Source organism: Acomys russatus, chromosome 15 (genome assembly GCF_903995435.1).
Source record: "Acomys russatus chromosome 15, mAcoRus1.1, whole genome shotgun sequence".
In the NCBI taxonomy this organism is placed as follows: domain Eukaryota; kingdom Metazoa; phylum Chordata; class Mammalia; order Rodentia; family Muridae; genus Acomys; species Acomys russatus.
Window position 1 is genome coordinate 47,331,567 of NC_067151.1, and position 21,054 is coordinate 47,352,620.

The following is a 21,054-nucleotide window of genomic DNA, read 5'->3' on the forward strand; positions in this document are numbered from 1 at the left end:
CCTAAAAAGCAGAATATAGAAATTGCTTTTCTAATATGTTTATATTCTGTGGTTTTTTTTATATTCTGCTCTACCAAATTTTGTGTTTATATTACAGTCTTGATGTTGATTACTGTAGGTGTATTAAAATATTAAAACTCAAAAATAACATGAACATCTACTTTAATAATAACATTCCTTCAGCCTGAATGCCTTAGACTAGATAACACTATTTTTCCCTTGCATGCTAAGTTAAATTAAACAAAGAAAAATATTTTTATTAAACAGTGGAGTTATGATATTTGTATACTCTGAACACTAAAGTGATGACATTTGGATAAACAGCTTTTGGGAGTAATTAGGTCATGAGTGTGGCATTCTCATAAGAATATTTATGCCCATTAAACACCACAAAACCAAACAACCCAATTGCGAAATGGGGCTTGGAACATAACAGAGAATTCTCAACCGAGGAATATCAAATGGCTGAAAAACACTTAAAAAAATGCTCGTCCTCGTTAGTCATCAGAGAAATGCAAATCAAAACGACACTGAGATTCCATCTTACACCCATCAGAATGGCTAAGATCAAAAACTCAAATGACAACACATGTTGGCGAAGATGTAGAGAGAGAGGAACACTCCTTCATTGCTGGTGGGAATGCAAACTAGTACAACCACTTTGGAAAGCTATCTGGCACTTTCTCAGAAAATTGGGAATAGGGCTTCCTCAAGACCCAGCTATCCCACTCCTTGGAATATACCCAGAAGATGCACTACCACCCAACAGGTGCATATGCTCAACCATGTTCATAGGTGCCTTATTCATAATAGCCAGAACATGGAAACAGCCTAAGTGTCCGTCAGTAGAAGAATGGATAAAGAAACTGTGGTACATTTACACTATGGAATACTACTCAGCTATTAAAAACAAGGAATTCCCAAAATTTGTGGACAAATGGATTGAACTAGAAATTATCATAATGAGTGAGTTCACCCAGAAGCAAAAAGAGGTAAATTGTATATACTCACTTATATCGAGACACTAGCCCAAGGGGTACGTCCCCATGGAAAACTTTACCTATCAGGAAAGTGGGTCAGAGGGGAGGACATCCTATTGAGACTTTAGGTGTGAGAAGCCTGGGAGAATGAGGAAATAGAAGGATCCAGAGGGTCCTGGAAAACTACTGGCAGGTCTGGGCCCTGGGGTCCTCCTCAAACTATGACACCAGTCAAGGAAAATATAGGCAGTAAACTTCAAACCCCTACCCAGACTAGCCGATGGACAGGACATTCTCCACCGTTAAGTGGAGAAGGAGATCTGACTTTCACACAAACTCTGGTGCCCCATATTTGACCAGGTCCCATGAATGGAGATGCCTGGTGGCATTCAGAGGAAGGATAATAGGTCATCAAGAAGAGACTCGATACCCTATGAGCATATACAGGGGGAGGAGGTCTCCCTCAGTCACAGACATAGGGGAGGGGGATGGGGGGGAAGTGGGAGCGAGGGAGGAATGGGAGAATACAAGGGATGGGCTAACAACTGAGAAGTAATTTGAAGAAATTAATAATAAAAAAAGGAAAAAAAAGAATAGATATGTGTAAGATGCTTCCTTTACCTTCTTCTCTGACATCTACCAATGCAAAGGTATACTGTACACTGCAAGATCTGCAGGCATTGTGTTCTGAGACTCATAAGCTGTGAATATTTGATGTTCTTAATTAAAATACCATGTTATATTAACTCATCTAGCATCCCAACCTGAATGAAAGATGAAAAATAAAGAAAAGGAAGCCATATCTTAATGTATTTATACACCTTTTATTTTCTAATATACATAGTACAAAATGATTAAATATTTTGATTTTTTTAAATAAGTTAGGTCTACACAATTGAATATATTATTATATAATTTATAATTACAAAAAAAAGTTAAGTTAAAAATCATTTCCTTGAATTATATCCTAGTTACAAGCAAACAAGTTTACAGATCTATTTAAACGGTTATTTAAAAGGTGCTATGATTATTCAAATCCTGTTAAGCTTGCTGAGCAGTGGCATCCAGGTTGCATTCATAGAATGAGTTAGCACTTCTTTTGATGTACACAATGAAGAAATATTAAGATAAAGACTGTGTTAATTTTATTGTAATGATGTGAGAAGTCAGTAAAGATGGAAGTAGATGAAGGTGGAGCGTGAACTTGGTACCAATTCCTCCTCAGGAACCCAAACTGATGGTAATCTTCATGACCAGCTTATTTCAATTGGTTGATCAAGAGTAACACCCATATTTTTCAGGTCAATTGTCAGTATCTTAAAATAAAGGTAAAATTGCAATTAATTTCTTAATTGAAACTACAGGGTTTTTTTTTTTTTTTGTTATTCTTTTATAGCAAGCACTATTTTCTTCTCAGATCATCTCTAAATCAGCAGACATAGCTTCTCTTTATTTTGATTTTGGCATTCGTACATGATGCTTGTTTTGTGTGTGGTTAGGGGGGCTGTTTTTGTTCACAATCCAGTTTATAGTCGATCACAGCCAGGAAGTCTAGGAGGCAGGGACTTAAAGCAGCTAGTCCATCACACCTTATAACAGCATCACATCAAATCATGCCATAGGATGTTACAGTCACAGTAAATCCCAGCCATAACAGATACATGCAACTTCTTCTACTACACAGGTCAATTTGTTTTCATCTAGTCTAGGACGCAGACTCAGGGAATGGTATTGTGATTCACACAGGGTACTTTTTGAGATTATAATTACTTAATTTCTTCCTTCTCTTTCCTCCTTCCTAATTCCCTTATATACTCCTTTTGCCCTTTTTCAAATTCATGGCCTCTTTTTACATTAGTTGTTACTATTTACATACATTTTCATAAATACATAAATAAAAACTTGTCATTCTGTATAATGTATATGTTTGTTTTCATAGTTGATCATTTGGTATAGGATAATCAGCCCAAGTGTTTTGAAGTATATATTCACACATGAGATTTATTGACATAGGCTTACAGGGAACTGAGTACAGTTGTTATTTAAAATGAATATGTTTTATAAATCATTGAAGTAATTATATTGACATTTAAAATATTTGTGCAAAGGTTTATAATTAATAAAATAAATTGTTCTTGAAAAAGTATGGCTTTACATGATATGATTGTCCAAAATGAATATGAAATAACATGTCAGAATACCTTATTGGACCATGTTCAGCTGTTATTATGCACTTCCTTTTTAAAGTAAAACCATGAGGCTTATTTGTTATTATTAAATAAGTATAAAAATAAAAAAGCATGTAATATTTCTTTCAAGCTCACTAAACAATGGGAAATCCAATCCAATTTACTTTAAGCTTTGATTAACAGGCAATAAAACCTGGATTATGGAAAACCAATTTGCCTTTCAAGGAAACAATTGCTTGGTCTTCTACCTCATACCAAGATTGACATCACTATCATTTTTAATAGGAATTTTAGAAGCCAGTACAGTTTTTACACACACACAAAAAATACATTTGTGGGACTAACCTATCAACTTTTACCAACAAAGGGCACCAAATATTTTAACCTACTCCTTATCACCAACGCTGAAATAATTTAGAGAAATTTAGGACAGTTTAATGTCTAAGTAGTAGAGAGACTAAGATGAACAGTAAACCAAACATACAGATGAGACATCAGGGTCAGCACAGCAAGTGTTCAGACTCAAGTAAAAGTGCCTGTGGCCCTGGTGCTGTTGGACACTAACAGCCTGTGGAATCCATTAGAACAAAACCTTCTCCAAAGCTGTCTTTCTTAAAACTGATTTGGGTGGGGGGGCAATCTGGTACTCTGTGAATTATGTTCACTTAAAATGACTGCTTGATGGCTATTTCCATACCAATTCAAATTCAAAAAGGATGTTTTCTTCACATTTATAGTAATGAACACATGACCTTGCTCGTTGGAAACACTGGTGACTGATTTATTAACTATATATTGTATTAAGTCCAAATTTATTGGATGTAAATTCACAGAACTTGGATGTGAAGTAATTTAACGGTTGCATAAGTGTACTTACCAAATTTGGAGGAAAGACCTAAAATTATAGTGGAAAATAAAATGCCTTTTCAGGCGGAGGTGCTTTTTTGATACAGGACTCCTGACACCTGGTTCAGAGTCTCTCTTGCCACTCTCATGACAATATTAATAGTGCTAAGGGGAGCTACACTAATTTTGAAAAATGGAGGCTTTTTATCTAAGATATATTCAGTGCTCAAAGGAAAATCTTACTATTAAAAATATTATTTGCTGAGTTGTCCCAGCAGATAGCAAGTAGAATTTTAGTCTAAGTTAATATTGCCTAGTTTCTGTAGTGAATAGTATAAAATAGCTGTAATTAAATTGATTTGTATGACTAGTTACTGAGGATATTAAAACAAAAATAAATATGAAGATCAAAATAAGTAAATGGCAGACAGCACAGTTAATTTATAATTCTGTTTCTTTGGTCTCGGAGATGACCATGAAGAATCATTTTACAGAGGCGTGCTAGAGTAAAACACATTCTTATGGCACTTACCTCCTTGACTTCATCTTGAGTAAATTTAACAAGTTGTGTAACTCCATCATAAATCAAATTAACCTCATTAACGATGGATATTCCTTTCCCCCATACATAGATGTTTCCAAGTATCATCTCATGTTTGTTTCTGTACCCATATTCCAATACTTTGCTTGTTATAGTTGTCTATAAACCCAAAGAAAAAGAAATAATCTCTATTAAAATTCCAACTAAATAAAAACTACATAGCTGTAAACCAAAATGAATCCACTAAACAGGAAATAAGTAATCCAAGTATATTAAGTAATGTGTTTTATATTATGAAGAAAGAATAAAACTCCATACATTATCTAGTAAATATGATTATGGAAGATATTACATACCTTATTTAAATTGAATTGTATCAGGGTATAAAGATTACTTTCATAAGTGTCTGTAGAGAGAAAAAAATGTGAGTTGATTTTATGTTTTATAGAACAATTGTAAATATTAACATACTTATTTTTCTTTTAAGGTAGAAATGATGATATTCTATTGATGCATTTATTGTTAAAGTCAAATTAACACTCAAAACATGAAAATGCTATATATACTATGAGTTTAAATCCAACTTGCCATAGTATTGATGCATCTAACACTCAGTAAAGACTTCCTATAAGGAAAATATTAGGAACAATAACAGAAATGTGATAGGATATGTGTATTGCCATTATTATTATTATTATTATTATTATTATTATTATTATTATTATTATTATTATCGAAACTCTCATTGTTCAGTGAAGAAATTTGTTATGATGAAATTTGTTGAGGCAATTACACAAATGAAGAAACTTAAAAATATTATTTACCTTGTACTTATAAAATGACTGAAGATTTATAAGATGGCAAAAGAAAACTACAGTTATATTTATGATGGGAAACATGGACTTGCATAAAGTTGAAAACCTTATGCCTTTCAATTCCACGACTATTCACACATGTCAGAATATGAAAATAATGATATATTCATATTATTAATCTTCTGAAAATTAACATGCTATTAATTTTGCTGACTCTAAATCTTATATTTTGCCACAAACATTTTTCTGTCTACATATTCACATAGACATGTAGATTTTCATGTATGTGTGTAATGTATTTGTGGTCATGTGTTTTTGAAAGGTGAATGGTTCCAATGTTTTATACTTTGAGACAGGTTCTCCAGCTAGCCCAGAGTTTGTCACATAGACTACATGGCTTACACCTTACTCCAAACTCAAGCCTGTTTCCAATTCCACAGTGTAGGAGTGCATGGCACACAATCATTATTTGGAAAAACAAAACAAAGCAAGAAGAGTATGTTCTTGGAACAGAAATCAGATTCTCCTGTTTTCCAGGCAAGCACTCTACCAGTTGAGTTATATTTGCAACTATCAGAATGTACACTCTTAACAAGACCTTTATATGTTCCTGATGTCAACGGAGAGCAAAGCATATATATATTGAGAGGCTTAGCTTTTTATTCCAGCTACATATGTTGAGACACCGTCATGATAAAAATGAAAATAAATTCAACTTTAGGATTGTTTTTCATGTTAAGGTAATAATAAGAAACAAAAACATCCATGACAAAAACACATTAATGTTTATTTTGAAGGCAACACAGTAAGGAGACTGGATTTATTTCAACCTGCTCTGCAGAGTGTCTACAAGTTTTAAAGCATGTTTTTTTGTGCCCATTATGCTACATGGAAAGTGGCATGCTCAACTCATTGACCTGTACAGGTCAATGAAAACACCACTGTGCTTGCTATTCTCTGCTAAAGTTAAACCATCCCTGTGCAATTCACTTAGCTTATCTTTCAATATAGGGAATAAATATCTTTAAAGTAAGAGAGGAGCCTTTACTTTTTAAAAACATTTTTGTATACTCTTTCCAACTATTACTGTACTTTTTTAAACATTAAATATAGGCTTGTGTTCAGTAAGAAACACCATGTAATTTAAGAGACTATGCATGCTGTCAGTTCCATTTATTTGGTGAGCAGCACACTCACCTATACTCTCTCCATCATCCCAGAATAGAGTTCCTTGTGCCATGTGGTTGTCATCTGCAGCAACGATGAGCTTCATGTAATTCTGTCGACTACAAGGGGGAAAAAAAGCATGTAATGCTATCTATGTTTTCAGGGCAAGATATTTTATGAGATGGCTAATAAGAAAATGAATTATAATGGACATTAAGAAAACAAACATAGAAACAGAGTAAATGAAGAAATTCCCTTGTATAAAGTGAGAAAAAGAGATACAGAGAAGAAATTCACCACAGTCAATGCAAAATATTGCCAGTGTCACTTGGCACTAAGAGCTCACCTACTGCCGTTACTAAGAAGAGCACTCACTCATAGTAATTAGAGACATTAAGTTTATAGATGCCCTTACTTTTATGCATCACTATTTTAATCAGTCTCTCTTTTCCTCTGTCACTCCTACTTTCATTTCTCTCACAGTACAAGGCTCAGACACAGGGATATCCAGTATTTTGCCACTGAGCTGTAGCTGCAGCCCTAGTACTAGAATTTTCAATATCGTAGGCTTAACATTTCTTCACATTTATATGTAAAAATCATTCAAATGTAAATTTCATATAAAAAATAATGAAAAGAAAACCAGATACTTGCAAGTTGAGACTTCTTAATTGATAGTGTCTCTCAGTTCATGCCTACGTAGGTCTACTTATAAACTAAACACAGCTGACTCTATAGGAATGTGTGAGAAGTATCTTGGTTTGAGAGTATCAACTTGTTTTTTAAAAAAGTATTTCCTTTACAAACTATTTTTTCTGTCTTGCTATGTAATCACAGATACTGAAAGACATACTATTCAGAAATTTCTTAACATATCCAGAATTTTAAAGCCCAATTTCTTAGTAACTTCATATTAAATTTTTAGATAAGCCTATCAAAGCACAAATGTTGATGTGTGTTAATTAAAATTTACTTAGATAAATGAAATCGTATTTGTAAATATCAAAAAAATCTGGCTTAGTTATATACATAGTGACATATAACTTTAATACCATCTTCCCAGATTTGAGAGACTGTGGCAAGATCACTGTAGATTCAATGGTTACTTCTGCTACATAGCAAGAATATCTCTTGAAAACAAAAATAAATACTAGCCCAAGGGACATGTCCCACGAAAGCCTTCACTTACCAGGAAACTGGGACAGAGGGGAGGGCATCCTATTGGGACTCTAAATGAGAGACGCATGGGAGAATAGCAAAATAAAAGGATACAGAGGGTCCTAGAAATCTACAAGTAGAACAATATGATAGGCAGATTTGGGCCCAGGGGTCCCGCTCAAACTAAGGCACCAGCCAAGGACAATACAGGCGGTAAACTTTAAACCCCTTCCCAGATCTAGCCAATGGTCAGAATATTCTCCACAGTTGAGTGGAGAGTGTGATATGACTTTCTCACGTACTCTGGTGCCTCACATTTGACCATGTCCCTTGGAGGGGGAGACCTGGTGGCACTCAGAGGAAGGACAGCAGGTTACCAAGAAGAGACTTGATACCCTATGAGCATATACAGGGGGAGGTAATCCCCCTCAGGAACAGTCATAGGGGAGGGGAATGGGGGGAATATGGGAGGGAGGGAAGAATGGGAGGATACAAGGGATGGGATAAACATTGAGATGTAACAAGAATAAATTAATAAAAAAATTAAAAATAAATTAAAAAAAACAAACAAACAAAGAAAACAAAAATAAAAATCTAGTTGAAGCTAGAGATTACAGATACTTAAGAGCTTAGACTCTACTCTGTGTTTATATAACGCCAATATCACATATAACATGTGACCTTCAGCACATAAACAGAAAAAATAAGTAGAAGAAAGAGCTCTCTCGTTGAAACTGAAAGTTCTTCATGGTACGAATTACATATTCGTGTTTAAATGGAGAGATGGCTCAAGCAGTTAAGAAGTCTCTTCATGGCCTCTGGGATACCATCATGTAGCTTTCCAGGAAAACAGGCATATGAAAGAATAAGAAGTGAAAGGAAAGTCACTCTTACATACATGCCACAGAATATATTTGTGATCGTTGGAGCTTGGACATATTCGTAGGCATTGTTATAAATTTAAAAAGAAAGGACCTGGTGTTTTATTAAATAATGAATAAAACTAGGGAAATTAAAAACAGGCGTAGCTCCATTAGTCTTCACACAGAATAAGACTTTAAGAAGAGGGAAGGCTGGTCTTGCACCTCCAGGAAACTTAGTAATATGAAGAAACTATTGTTAACTATATTTTTAATGGATATCAATAATAATTATTATTAATTAGCTATTGTTAATAGATATCTATATTTCGATAGAGTATAAGTCAGAAAATATACCACAGAAGAGAAACAGAGAGATAGAGGCTGTGAGACAAAATGGAAATTAAAGGAAAATCTTCCAAATAATATAGACTTCAAAATAGAATATTATTCAGTGATATAAATAAGTAAGGTAAAATGTTAAGAAATGGAGGGACTGTGTAAGTGCACTACTAAGTGAATAAAAGTAAACTAAAAAAGCGACATGCTGTGTTGTTTAAAAAACATGTCATTCCATAAGATACAAATGATGTATGCTAATGCCGCGTGATTGTGATTGTCATGAGTTACATGGGGTTGAGTGGATAGAAAATAAAAGCTCTTTGGAGCAATGAGCCTGCTCTGTGTGATACTACTCACTTGCTTAAAACCACAGATTCATAAAAGAGAAGGCATAAACCCCGTTATAAACTATTGACATTGAACAATAGTTATGTGTCCATGCAAGTTCACCAAAGATGGTGGGGCTGTTTGTGATAAAGAGGCTATGAAAATAGCAAAGACATTGAAACCTTTGTAACATCCTCTTACCCTTCTACAATACAGAATTGTATTCTAGAAAGTCTTAAAACATATTGTTTTGGGGTCTGGGAATGCAGTTCAATTAGACACCTTTCCCAGTAAACATGAAGCCCTGGGAGTGAGATCTAGCCCTATATAAGCTAAGGAAGGTAGGAAACACTTGACATCCAAGCAGCACTCAGGAAGTAGAGACAGGATAAATAAAAGTTCAAGGTTATCCTTTGTCTGTACTATATATGACACTGCCTCAAAAATAAATTAATAAAATTAAATATTAGAAAAGAATGTTTTTAAGAGGTGAAGTTATTTCTATGTCGTAGCTAAAAAGAAAAAGATGATGGCCTCGCTTAAGCAGCCATTCAATAGACAGAGTATTCATTTGTGAATACTTATGCATATTATAAAGAGAGGTCATGAGTTTTTCACTTGTACTTACTCAGGTAAAGCTTACTTGAAAAGGGGATCCAACACTGGAAAACAATGTTCCACTAGTCTTCAACATATTGAATGTAGAGAGATACTAGCAACTTTTCTTTTGAAATTACATTTTAAAGAAATTTTTAAGTAGGTGATGTTGAGAGATAAGGTCAGATCTTAAAATACTACGAATTACTATAATGGTTATTATATTTACTCTTCACTATAATAAAAAGAAATCATGTCCATTTCCAACTAAGGATGGATAGCGTTGTTTGCATCTCATGACAAAATTTTAATTTACCCAAGATTACTGAATGTTTAGCTGACTCAATGATTCAAGTGAAGCATCTACCAGGCTGACTTTCTGTCATCCCAATGGGACTAGGTAGCAGGGAGAACTAAAGTGCATCAAAGTTTCTTCGTCTTGCATGCCTTCTGTTTATGACTAAGCACCCACATTTCTAAAAAAGGATCACCTTGGAAAAGCTCAGATCATTTTGAACTGGTGACCTTTACAGTTAGATATATAAAAGAATGGAATTACAGTTTTAGAAACAGTAACATACCTGTGATATGTGTTCTGTGCAGGTTCTTGACAAGGTAGAATATAACCTCCTCGGACATGTAGATTGATTGTATCAAAAGGTGCTGGAAATGTTTGACTTTGTCCTCTAACTTTTATATCTTCCCCCTGGTAATGAGAAGAGGAGGAATGAGAAATTACATTATTACTAACACAAGAATTTAAGAAGGCACATTTATGAAATCAAAGGTCACAATTTTCTACTTAAAAGCTAGCAAAAACCATGTTTTTCTTAAAAGAAATCGTCTCATCTAAAGTGTACCATTAGGTCCTTGTTACATTTTCATCCTCATAGATATTATTTGTTTTCAGATCTCCTATAAAAGTGTGGAGTTTGCAAGGTCTCAAAAGATAAATAACTCCATTATTTTTAATGAACATTATTTTACAACTGAAAGAGGCAACAGACATTTGTAATGTAGTATATATGTTTGTGGTTTTTTAAGGTTTTTATTTTTTTTATTAATTTATTCTTGTTACATCTCAATGTATTTTTGTGTTTATTTGCTAAAACAGGTCAATGACTGCATGACACACTGGAGCCGAATAATTAATTGTCCCATGGTATGTTAATTTGATTTAACAATAATTGACTACACATAATTAATTCTGTATTTTCAAGTGGAAAATAAACAGATATGTAAATTATCATATGAATAAACGATCCAATAAGATAGATTTTTGTTTAGTTAGTTTCTCAAAACTCTTTCTAAACTTACCGTATGGTAGTTAAACCACCGAGCATTTGGGACATACCCTTTCACATTGTTCATGAACTAGAAGGGAAAAAGAAAGTCATTGAAGTCATCTGCTTTTAAATTATATCATTTTGATAATACAATACATGGCCATACTTACAGGTTCAAGGACGGGAGTCACCAGAAAAGCTGGACCCCACAGGAACTGCTTGTATATTTCCCAGGTTTCCTTATCATCAAAGAACCTTAACAAAGTAATCACAAAATATTCAATTAACCTGAAATTTTCAATAAATGCTTTTGGAGAGTCCAGTTGTTGTAAAGTTGTTTTCTTTTAATTTGTGTGTGTGTGTGTGTGTGTGTGTGTGTGTGTGTGTGTGTGTTCAACTGAAAACCATGTTTAAATATACTTAAGACAAAAATATCTATTACTTGGAACACAGTGTGGAGCAGTACAGATATTCTGAGTAAAACCAAACTATGTCTAAATATTCCAACAAAAAAGATTGTTAAAAAATATTTGAACAACTTAATGACAAGTCACTATGGAGGAGAGTTTATAAAGAAGAGTTAATATAGATGTTTAAATATTAACTTTGTCTAGTAAGTGATCAAGGAAATTGAAGGCAGCATTGAAGGATAGCCTTAAAACGACTGTAAAACTTTCATCGTGTGGATTTTTTCTACTACAATCAGAAGAAATTTTAAAATAAGATATGTAGATTTACAAGTGCAATCTCAATATATGAAAGCTGAGGCAGGAATATTGCCATGAAATGAAGACCATCTGAGCTACACAGTGAGTTCCAAGTATACAAAGTAAAAGCCTGTTTCAAAAACAATCTAAAAATTAAAACCAAAAAAAAAATGGAGCAAGGCCCAGTGCTGTAGAGATGACTCTTCAACAGGTAAAGGACTATGATGAGAAGATAGAAAGTAGGAGTTACAGTTCTTCATATGGAATCTATAGTTCAAAACATGATTTTAAAACATCACAGGAGAAAGATGAAAGATTGCCTTAGAGCTTTTCATGTTGGCTGACATGCCATTATGACATCAAAGATGTAAGCAGCTTTCCAGCATAGAAAATAAATAATCATAGAAAAATATTACAGATTTGGAAATAGTTACCAGCAAAATGTTCCTGTTTCTTATGTTACTGAAGTTAAATAATGAGTCATTTTAAAAATGGCTTAGTTTTGCTTTTGTTTCATTAGCACCAAAATCAGTGGTAAACTAGTCCTTGGAGATCAGCCCTCACGGAACTCCCATGAGACAATGACTGAAGGACTCTCACCAGGACAACAAGCTGTTCAGAATCCAGAATCAAACTCTTAAGAGTTAGAAATGCAAAAGAGATTAATGGAAACATAAGAATGCGAGTTCCAATAGGATGAAGAGAGAAACAGCAGGATGGCAGCAGGTGAGCTGAGAATACAACCATATTCTTGGCTCACAATATTAGTTGTGTCATATTCACCACTGCTAGTTCTTCTAGTTTTCACATAATTTTATTTTACCCTTACCAACCCTTTATCATTTCTTATGATTAAAAAAAAGAAAACATTGGTTGCAAAAAGTGCCACCTGTATAATCTTGAGTCTATGGTTATCCATGGAGCATATTCAACACAACAGGGACTATAAACATAAAACACACTATCAATCTCTGAACAGTCATCTCTTACTGACAGTTCTGCAGCCAGGAGAAGGATCCCCTTGTCTACTTTCCTATTCCATACTTGTATTTTGTCTGCTTTGCGCTTGCACAAGTTTTGCATACACTGTCACAACACTCTGAGTCCTTATGTGCAGCTGCCCTGTTGTGTATGTAAAATATTGTTTTACTATAGTCATTCATAGCCTTTGATTTTTCCAATCTTTCTCCCTCTCACGCATTGATTGCTGGGCCTTGAGAATAGGAATTGTACAGGTGTCCCATTTAGGGCTGAGCACACTGCAGCTTCTTTTGCTACATTTTTAAATCTTTAAAAGTGAGGCATACAATTGAAATGTATTATTCTGATAATTTTATTTCCCTGTACTAGCTCTTAAATTATACAGTTGTGAGTATTATTTGTTTATCATAAAGGATATCTAGCCAGCCAATTCATTTAATGACTCAGTTAATATAGGAGAGTTAAGCAGCAAAGTATCTTATGTGTAAGTAAAGGAGATATTTTTAAAGTAACAATTACTTTTTTAATAATTAGAGCGTTTCATACACTGATTGCACTAGTGGCCTTATTAGGTCTGTTCACCTACACCCCTTTTTAATCTCAAATTATATAATATAGCACCTACAAAATATTGTATTATAAGATATAATAGATTAAAATAAATGAGAGCTACTTGTGGAAGAAATAAATAAATTTTCTACTTACTCATGCATTAAAGGTCTGATGACAGTGCCACCATGAACATGGGCTTCATGCATCTGTGTGTAGAAATAAGGCAGCAAAGTGTATCTGATATCTAGAACTTTCTTTGACATTTCAGCAAAAGTTTCATTCCAGGAAACAGGATCTTGCCTCTGAAACAAAGCACAATGTAACAGTCATGACTCATTGTTTGAATCTTAATATTTTAATACATTCTTGGAGAATAAAAGTAGCAAAATATAAACAATATCATGGACTATATACTATCTTTACAAAGATCCCTAATGGTCTCAGTTCTATTTCATATTAAGTAGTTTAATAAGCTAATATACATTAAGCAAAAAACTTGATATAACGTAAGTAAACATATAGAAAGATTAGCTCATATTTTAAAAGATGATAAATACATTGTCGGCTATGGCCATTTTCAACATTGACAAGTCAAGTCTATGAAGCAAATTATATGGTTTGTTACCCAAATGTAGCCTGAAATACCAAGGGATAAGTAGAGATCATCATACTGGCCTGACACACCGCACAGTCACATGTGAATTGAATATATTACAGCACTACTCCTAGCACAGAAGGAATATGCACATACATCTTGAACGCTTTTCAGTCTGATTTGCAGTATGTACTTCAAGTGAAAGAAGTAATATTGATGGTGTAGTATTAAAAATCTACAAAAATATTGTTGTTCATATCAGCTAAGCATACGGGAGAGTGATTATTACACATCTTAGCTTGTATCATGGACACAAGCTGCACTTCCTCATAACTGCAAAGGACACGTCTCTTATGTGTGTTAATAGCAATCGATGGGAAGTCTTTTAGAGCTACATCATGTGTATGAAGAATCCAAGTTTACCGGATTTTGGAAATAACTGGAATCACCTGGTGTTCTCCCTGGCAAATTCACTATTAAAATAAACATGACTTGGAATTTCACTACACCAATAATTAATGTTATGCAAGATCCTATGTTTAATACATTAGCTATTAATACATCGTATATTTTCATAGTTTCATATTCAAGTAAATAGAAAAAGGCAAAGATCATAGAATACTGCCAAATTACTTAATATCAGCAACTGTTCTGTGAATACAGTAGCACACATATCTAAACCGTTGAATGTTAAGTTCTATTATATGAATTCATAGTTCAACAAGCTGAGTTTTCTGGGAATATTTACTTACAAATGTTTCTATCATTTGTTCTTCCTTCTCTATGATAACTTTCTTCCAAACTTTCACCACTGTTAGCATCTTTTGCTTTCAAATAGGGCATGTTATATCTGGAATTCTCCTGCTCCACACATTACTTTTTCCTCTCTGAGGCCTCTGTTCAAATGTCTCCTCATCCAAGTCCTCAGAGACTACCATTTAGGCAGAACCACCATGCATCTCTTTAATTATAGTCCCCTTAACCCATATTTATTCGACTTTAATATATTTTAAATACAAATAGATATAATATAAATAAATCACATTAGAGTATAATAAATGATTAGGATAAGAAATAAATATTTAAGAATATATTCCCTATCCAGACTTTCCTAATCCCTTCCCTTTTCCTCCAATTTGATAATCTCCTAAATTAGTAATAAGTTTTTATTAAAATTTTCATATGTCTTCAATGTGCTTATCGGTGATTTGCCTGCTTTTCAAGTTGCTTCAAAATGTATCCCTAACTTGCTTCGTATTCTTTTTTTTTTTTTTTTTGGTTTTTTTTTTTTTTTTTGGTTTTTCGAGATAGGGTTCCTCTGTGTAGCCTTGGCCATCCTGGACTCACTTTGTAGACCAGGCTGGCCTCGAACTCACAGCAATCCACCTGCCTCTGCCTTCCGAGTGCTGGAATTTGCTTCGTATTCTTGATTTTGGCCACTAAAAAATAATTCCACCCACTCTAGTTCAAGTAAAATTTGGATGGTACAAAGTTTTCTCAGCATAGCCTGCATCTGTCTATAAGTAATACACTTGAACTATGTCTTTCTGATGTTCTATATCCTCAACCTTTGACTGGCATGCTTTCTGCTCAGTTCAACTTTTCTCTGCACTTGTAACTAAAAGTTTAGCTCAAAATAATGTTTAACAGTCTATAACCACTAACTATTCAAATTAGAGACTGTCTAATATAGTACTCAAACCCTTTATGAAATTAGTTAATAATCCTCAGTGATTGCCACTGCACAAAAATCTGTACCTACAATTCATGCTATTTTTCTTGTTTCTCAATTTATCAACTTGCTCTTTCAGATACATGCCTTTAAATCTTCCCATTTTATTCATCATCGCAAATGCATTATACTGTTAATCAATTTAGTTTCAAGTTGAAATTTTTGTTGCTGCTCTGTCCCAGTTTGAAATAAGTTGTACAGTCAGGCATTTTGTCCCTTGCTCTTCCAAACTCACATAGAATGAGTGTAGCATGTGTGACTCCTGACCGAGCCGTGGTCTCAGGACATACTTCAGGTCCTACTAAGTCGTGTTTCATAAATATGAAAAGATGTGAAGCATCCATCTACAACACTGTCAATTAAAATATAGTTGAAACAACAACAAGCAATCTAAGGTTGCACAGTAAAAAGTAAATAAAGCAAAATAACATAAATGTGGTAATTACATACCCTGGTAAACTGAATGTTGTGATTTCTTGAATATGGATAAAAGGCTCCAACTTGCATCCAACGAGCACAGAGATGGTATTCTGAATTGTTGAAAAAGCCACATATGTCTGCCCCAACCTAAAAGATAGTTATATTTAATGCATATTAATGACTGTTTCTTAGTAGGTATAGACTACAAATAAAAAAATGAAGAAATCTACTTACATATGGTATCCCAAAAAGATTAAATTCCAGCATACCTAAAAATTAGAATGAAATTTTAGAAAATTGTTCTCATTTATTTTAGTATTTTACTTTTATTAATAAAGATGCTGTCTTCATATATCAGTTCTTATTAAATAAAAAATGGTACTAATAATAAAGTATTATCTCAAAACATTTATCATCATACTTATTGTACTTAATAATGTTAATAATATTCTCAAAAAAGAGATAATTCGCATTAAGGTGATAACACTATAACATAATTTAAGCACAAATATATACACAAATGATAATGGCAAAAGATTAAGTGGTAGTGTTTTCCTCATTTTCTTTTTTTTAACAATAAATGTTTCTGGTACTATTTAGCCGTTTATTTTACCATATAATACAAATATAATTACTCTTATAATATTTAAATTGATAACTTCAAGAAAATGGAATACATGTACCTTCCCAGCTCTTTGTTAGATAAATATTCTATGCTTGGTTTTTAGGAATCTCTCATTCGTCAATAAGGTTTAAGTCTAGAATCAAAACAGTTGTTGTCTGTTCATGGCTAGAAATCATAAAGCCATTTGCAATGTGTCAGAAAACACTTTAGTTGGATGTATTTCATTTCTTACAACTCTCGGTGATTCTTATTCTATAGCAGATAATACCTACTCACTCCTTTCTTAGCTTTAGAATAGTGTATCTTCAAGCTTTTGCCTTTTAAACCAGAAAACAGAGTCCAAAACAGATACAGATATTTTATACAAATAAACTAGTTAAGTATAATCAGTCATTTGTTTCTCCGAAGGATCATTGTTTATACCTCCCTGACTAGTGATGTTTCAGGGATGTCCTGTCACACAAAAATAATGTGAATCTCTTACTTCATACAATTTAGCAATGATACTTTTGCTAAATTTATTTTGCAGAAGGCAAAATAAAAATTTTGAAAAGTACAAAAATAGTGATAAAAGATAATTATTACATACCAATAAGTGATTTTTCCAAATTATCCCAGTTTGCATAATTGTCTCCAAGCCAGTGTCCCCCCCATCGACCAGCAGTGGGGTATGTAGACCGAGAGATGACTATCCCTCTTAGGCCAGTGGTCTTCTGTAATGCACTAAACAATGAAGAAATATGTTGCATGTTTACATCATTAGTTTTATTTAAATATTTCTGTTTGTTTTTGTTGTTGTTGTTTTCTTTTTTGTTTGTTTCAAGACAGAGTCTCTCTGTGTAGCGCTTGTGGACCTGGAACTTGCTTTGTAGACCAAGCTGGCCTCGTACTCAGAGATCTGCCTTTAAAATGTTGGGATTAGAGGCTTGTGTCGTCATGACTAGGTTAAATACTTCCACTTAAAGATCTTCATGAAGACATAGCACCTACTTAAAGATACCAGGTTCCTTTTACTCACTGGGTACTAATACCCTCCCAGGCACGGCAGACAATTCTCTTACCTTTTTAACTTTTACTGGAGGTACATGTACATACAACATGTAACTTTCCTTTTTTAACCTTTTGATGTTTGTAAGTTAACTAAAAATGGTATTAACTAAGCTAATTATCAAATTTGTAACATTTAGGAGAAGTCTAAATATGGCAACTCAATGCAGTTCTACTTAGATATAACTTAGCAATATTTATTGTAGATATTACTCTGAATGTATTTGCAAAGGCATCCTCTGATTTACTGTATATAAAGAATGCAAGACTTTAATGGATTATCTTTTTAAGTAATCATTGTACTTCAGTTCTAGAATTTACTCTATCAAATCTCATCAAGAAATGTCTTTTGCTAATGTGTTTATAATTTTTCTTCTCTCTTTCCTCTATCATTAGAGAGTAGCTTTAATGATTTTGAATATTAAAATATATTCCAATTTAATATATACTGTAATAATACATTGATTTCTACTATCTGCATTATTTTATCCTTTCACCTTCACTTTTCATTTTTAATCATTCTAGTGCTTTCTCAACTATTTCTTTCTCTGACTTATACATATATCATGTGTAATATAACATATACATATACTAGCATGTATAGGTGTGTATGACATATATATGCCATATTAAAATGTCACAGAATTCTTTGGAATAACCTGAAAAAACAAAAACAATAAGAACATAATGATAGTGACCATAATGAAGATACGTAGATTGCTTGTTTGATAGAAATAAAAGTTAAAAGAAGTAATTTATAAAGAACAATTGACACCAACAAATAAATAGCCCAATTAAAATGTGGAACAGACTTAACAGAAAATTCATAACAAAGGAGCCTCAAATGGTTGAAAAGCACTTAAATAGTCAATGTCCTTCGTCATTAAGGAAATGCCAACCAAAGCAACTTTGAAATTCTAACTTACAACTGTCAGAATGGCTAAAATAAAAAATCAAGTGACAGCACGTGTTGCCAAGGATGTTGAGAGAGGGAAACATTCCTCCATTGCTAGTGGGAGTGCAAACTTGTACAACCACTTTGGAAATCAATTTTGTGCTTTCTTAGATAATTGGGAACACTTCAACCTTAAGACCCAGTTATACCACTCCCGGGTATATACCCAAAAATTCCCCATCATTCAAAGACACTTGCTAAACTATGTTTATTGGTGCTTTATACATAATAGCCAGAATCTGGAAACAACCTAGATGTTCTGAAAGAGAAGGATGGACAAAAAAAAAAAAAAAAAAATCTTGGTACATTTACACAATGGAATTCTGTTCAGCTATTAATAACAAACCATGAAATTTGCAGGCAAATGGATGGAGCTAGAAAAGATCATCCTGAGTGAGGTAATCCAGACCCAGAAAGACACACATGGTGTATGCTCACGTATACTTGAACTTTAGCTATATAGTACAGGATAAACATACTATAATGCAAGGCCTATAAAAAGATAAGTAACGAGAAGCATCCAAGAAAGCATGCTCAAATATCACTCAGAGTGAAAAATAGAAAATACAGAGGTAATGGTAGAAGAAAGCGAAAATAGTAGGAGAAGGAGCACAGAGAGATATGAGGGCAAAGATCTGACCCGGGGAGTGGGTTCGGGAGGAGAGAAGGCCTGCAGAGATAAGAGAACGTGTGGGTGGGGACCATCTCTGTGACAAGCTGGAGACTTAAGTCAGAGTAGGCTCCTGGGAGAATTTGAGAAGTACTCTTGCAGGGACTTCTAGTAGCAGGAGCCAAAGTGTCTGAAGAGGACATATGGGAATGGAAGGAACATCAACCTACCTACAAAAACATCAGTGCAAATTTTACTCTGCCTAGATGATGTCCAGGGATGAATATAGAGCAGATAGATCAGAGATTTAGGGAATATCTAACCAATGCCTGGCCCAACCCAAGACCTACGTGATGGGAGAGAGCCAACTCAGACACTATTATGATACTCTGCTATTCCTGCAGACAGGACCCCAGCAGAGTTGCCTTCTGATAGGCTCCACCCAGCAGTGGTTCGAAACAGATGCTAAGACTCACAGCCAAACATTGGACAAATGCTTTGGGAGTCTTACGCAAATGTGGGGGAAAGGAGAATAGGGCCTGGAGGTGACAGGAGCCCCACAAGAGGGCCAACAGAATCAACTAGCTAGGACTCAGAGGGGATTGCAGAGCCTGAAGCACCAACCAGGAACCATGCATGGCTGTTAAAGCTTCATGTGTGTCTTCTAGTAAGGGGAGTGGGGGCTGTCTCCGATTTGAACTCTGATGCCAGCTTTCTGATCACTCTTCCCTGGTGGGACTGCCTTGCCAGGCCACAAAGGAAGAGAATCTTCTCAGTCCTGATGTCACTTGATAGGCTGGGATGGAGGCGATAGGATGGGTGATCTCCTTTTGTGAGGAATAGTGAAAGAGAGTTTGGGGAAAGGGAGGGAAGGTAGGACTAGGAAGAGAGAAGGGATACTGCTATGACCAGGATATAAAGTGAATAAAAAAATAAATACACTTTAAAACAGAAAAAAAACAACCAATTTAAATAGAAAGAAATTTAGCAAGATACTTGAAGTATGAATCCTTGAAGCTAATATTGTTAATATAATAGAAAAAAAGTAAAACAGAAAAATAGAGGGGAAAATTACAAACATTACTTACTCCAGAGTGGGTTTTACTTGTGACCATCCATATAAATTGTGCACATCATAATGCAAAACTGATGATCCATCACTAAGAATCTGCTCAGTTTCCATACACATAGTTCGGAAATGTAACCCCTCACCTCTTTTTGTGAGTTCTGGAAAAATATAAGAATGCCTTGAAGAACATGAAATGAAATGCGTAGCTCACAACTATATACTCTTTAGTTTTCAGATTTAAGCATTCTTCATGATTTACAAGACTGTAATGATGAGCAGAGTAATGCTTTAACACATGCATGATCTGGATAGTAACCAACCCAGGGATATTGCCATGATGAGCACCGTACTCTTTCAACATTTTTTTATGATGAATATGTGAAAACCCTATTTTGTAAATATTCTGAATAATACTACTGCCAACTTTCTAAATAAATGTAATTTGTAACTCCGATCTAAGAGGTTATCTTGTCTTCATATCAAAAGGTAAGTGTAGTTTTCACTCCATATCAATGTGGATTCTCTGGGTTATAAGACTCTGAGTCCTAGGAGGCTTTAAAGATAAAGAAGTGGTAAATTATGTGATTCTATTGTAATTCAAATTATAATTAAAAATAAGTCTCAAAGTTCAGACAGTGTAAGAGTAGAGGCAG

The 21,054-nt window shown here is 34.1% G+C and overlaps 1 protein-coding gene across 1 annotated transcript in view; it reads right to left on the reverse strand.

Annotated features, from left to right (window-relative positions):
- Positions 1-2,227: 2,227 nt before the first annotated feature.
- Si (sucrase-isomaltase) overlaps positions 2,228-21,054 on the reverse strand; it is an 87,547-nt gene continuing 68,720 nt past the window's right edge. Inside the window, exons 36-47 of the mRNA XM_051156839.1 lie at positions 20,421-20,559; positions 17,310-17,443; positions 16,330-16,364; positions 16,126-16,242; positions 13,502-13,650; positions 11,279-11,363; positions 11,140-11,196; positions 10,404-10,528; positions 6,569-6,657; positions 4,913-4,962; positions 4,548-4,715; positions 2,228-2,296 (exon numbers count right to left, since the gene is read on the reverse strand). Coding sequence (XP_051012796.1) covers positions 2,228-2,296; positions 4,548-4,715; positions 4,913-4,962; positions 6,569-6,657; positions 10,404-10,528; positions 11,140-11,196; positions 11,279-11,363; positions 13,502-13,650; positions 16,126-16,242; positions 16,330-16,364; positions 17,310-17,443; positions 20,421-20,559 — 1,217 coding nt within the window. The remainder of the gene's footprint in view (positions 2,297-4,547; positions 4,716-4,912; positions 4,963-6,568; positions 6,658-10,403; positions 10,529-11,139; positions 11,197-11,278; positions 11,364-13,501; positions 13,651-16,125; positions 16,243-16,329; positions 16,365-17,309; positions 17,444-20,420; positions 20,560-21,054) is intronic.